Raw genomic sequence first — 1,833 nt, forward strand, 5'->3', positions numbered from 1 at the left:
TCACTTAATAGTATAATTATTTGTGGGACGTTTATAAAGCTATAAACCATAAATTATGAGAAGTTATGACTTGAGTCATAATTCGTGACGTCTACAGAACGCCATAAGTTTTTCCCGCGAAGCTTACTAAGCGTAGACGCTGTGTCTCGCAACACTCCGCTCCCCGTTGAGCGCGTGCGCAATCCACTTTATAAGCCAGTCGCTCGTAGCATGATTTCATTCCACGGCCGACCGTCGACAAGTGCGGTTGCAATACATTCATCGGCATTCAAGAACTTTATAAAAATGGATTTCAAGTTCCTGTTCGTGTTGTGTGTGGCGTGCCTGCTGCTAACTAGCGTGCTGTCGAAGCCTATTGCTGATGGATCTGCTGAGGCCATCGGTGATGAAAGTGCCTCATCACCTTCGTCACCGTTATTGAGGGTGAAACGACACATTGCCGGCGACCCCAAATGTCCGAAGGGCCAAGAGAAAATCAATGGCATCTGTACTGAGTAAGTAAAATATTTATTTTGAAATTATTAAGTTTTTGCATAATTGTCAAGCTCTATATTAGCTCATACTGCTACGAGACAATAAATTCAAACAAAGATAAAATCCGCAAAATAGTTTTGTTTTATTATAAATTAAGTCGATATAGCATTATGCATATAAATATTTTGAATTTAAAGACATTATAATAATTGCTACCTTTAATATGTTGATGAAGTTCCTTTAAATTTAACATCTTATTCACATTGATACATTATAATTCTTTAATCGAGTCCTACTCGTGCTTTACATAGTTTGAACAAGTCATTCTCTCCGTAGAAGACTAGTTACCCTTCATTATACTATAAGGATGGTTATATTATTAAGTCATTCTAAAATTATCTTCTATTGTTTCAGAAAGAGTGACGACTACTGAACTCCTAAGCGATGGTAGTGGATAGAGTTCTGCACCTTGAAGAACTACTTACGCTAATTATGAGAAATTGCAGATTTGTACAGAAAGGGCGAAAACGTGTTGGATCATTACAAGTGCTACTATGGGCTTTGTTACAATGAAAATAATGACAGAAATGGTAATGATTACACATTAATGGTTATAGTAGTTGCCATTCTGCGTGTTTGTTTTTATACTTAAGTATAGTGTAAATAAGATCTAGTCTGACGGATTTGTATTATTGTGTAAATAAAATATCATAGAATTAGATGTATTATAACAGCTATATTGCTGTTAGTACCTGTGATCTAAGCTTTATTATTTAAGTTTATTTATTAGCATTCCACGTGTATGTTGTGATTGTTCGCCATCAAAAACTGGTTGTTATAAATATAAAAATTATATTAATTTAAATATGTTTTCTTTTATGCTATAAAACATTCCAATAAACAAAATGGTACACATTTTAACACTTAAAAATACTGGAGTTAAAAGTGTTTTCCTTTGATAAATTAAACATCTTTAAAGCTTGGGATACAAATATTATATTTAATGTTATATCAAGTCATTAATTATAAAAAAGTAGTCTAGGCACGTGCTATCGTAATGATTTAATAACACGTCAACAATTAGGCGTCAATTGACGATGAAAACATTCAATTCATCCAAGTATTACCTTATATATAACGATGAATCCCTATTTTCCTTGGTCACGCCATCACGCGTGAACGGCTGGACCGATTTCACAATTTTTATTGTTGTGTTTGTTATTGTCAGGAGAGGTTCTTATGAAAGAAAAATTCAAAAATTCGCAGAAAATTGGAAAATTTAAGAAAACTTAACGAAAATATTAATTTTATATAACTGTCAATTGTTTGGTATAACTGTCAGCGATTGACAGAATGCGG

General features: G+C 33.5%; 1 protein-coding gene across 2 annotated transcripts; it reads left to right on the top strand.

The window, feature by feature from the left end:
- Positions 1-206: 206 nt before the first annotated feature.
- Positions 207-1,339, top strand: LOC115445256. 2 transcript variants are annotated; one of them, XM_037446369.1, is made up of 2 exons: positions 207-494; positions 893-1,339. In XM_037446369.1, the coding sequence occupies exons 1-2, from the start codon at positions 211-213 to the stop codon at positions 930-932; spliced, it is 324 nt and encodes a 107-aa protein (XP_037302266.1). In that variant the 5' UTR covers positions 207-210; the 3' UTR covers positions 933-1,339. The 2 variants fall into 2 exon arrangements, with proteins under 2 accessions (XP_037302266.1, XP_030027330.1); XM_030171470.2 differs by having other exon boundaries at positions 208-494; positions 889-1,339.
- Positions 1,340-1,833: the final 494 nt, after the last annotated feature.

The sequence above is a fragment of the Manduca sexta genome, unplaced genomic scaffold (assembly GCF_014839805.1).
Source record: "Manduca sexta isolate Smith_Timp_Sample1 unplaced genomic scaffold, JHU_Msex_v1.0 HiC_scaffold_2924, whole genome shotgun sequence".
Lineage (NCBI taxonomy): Eukaryota > Metazoa > Arthropoda > Insecta > Lepidoptera > Sphingidae > Manduca > Manduca sexta.

Bases quoted from the DNA above. Each gene is read 5' to 3' on its own strand.
- LOC115445256 (XM_037446369.1), top strand. From the start codon at position 211: ATGATTTCATTCCACGGCCGACCGTCGACAAGTGCGGTTGCAATACAT. The intron at 495-892 runs GTAAGTAAAATA...TGTTTCAGAAAG, and splicing joins ATCAATGGCATCTGTACTGA to AGTGACGACTACTGAACTCC.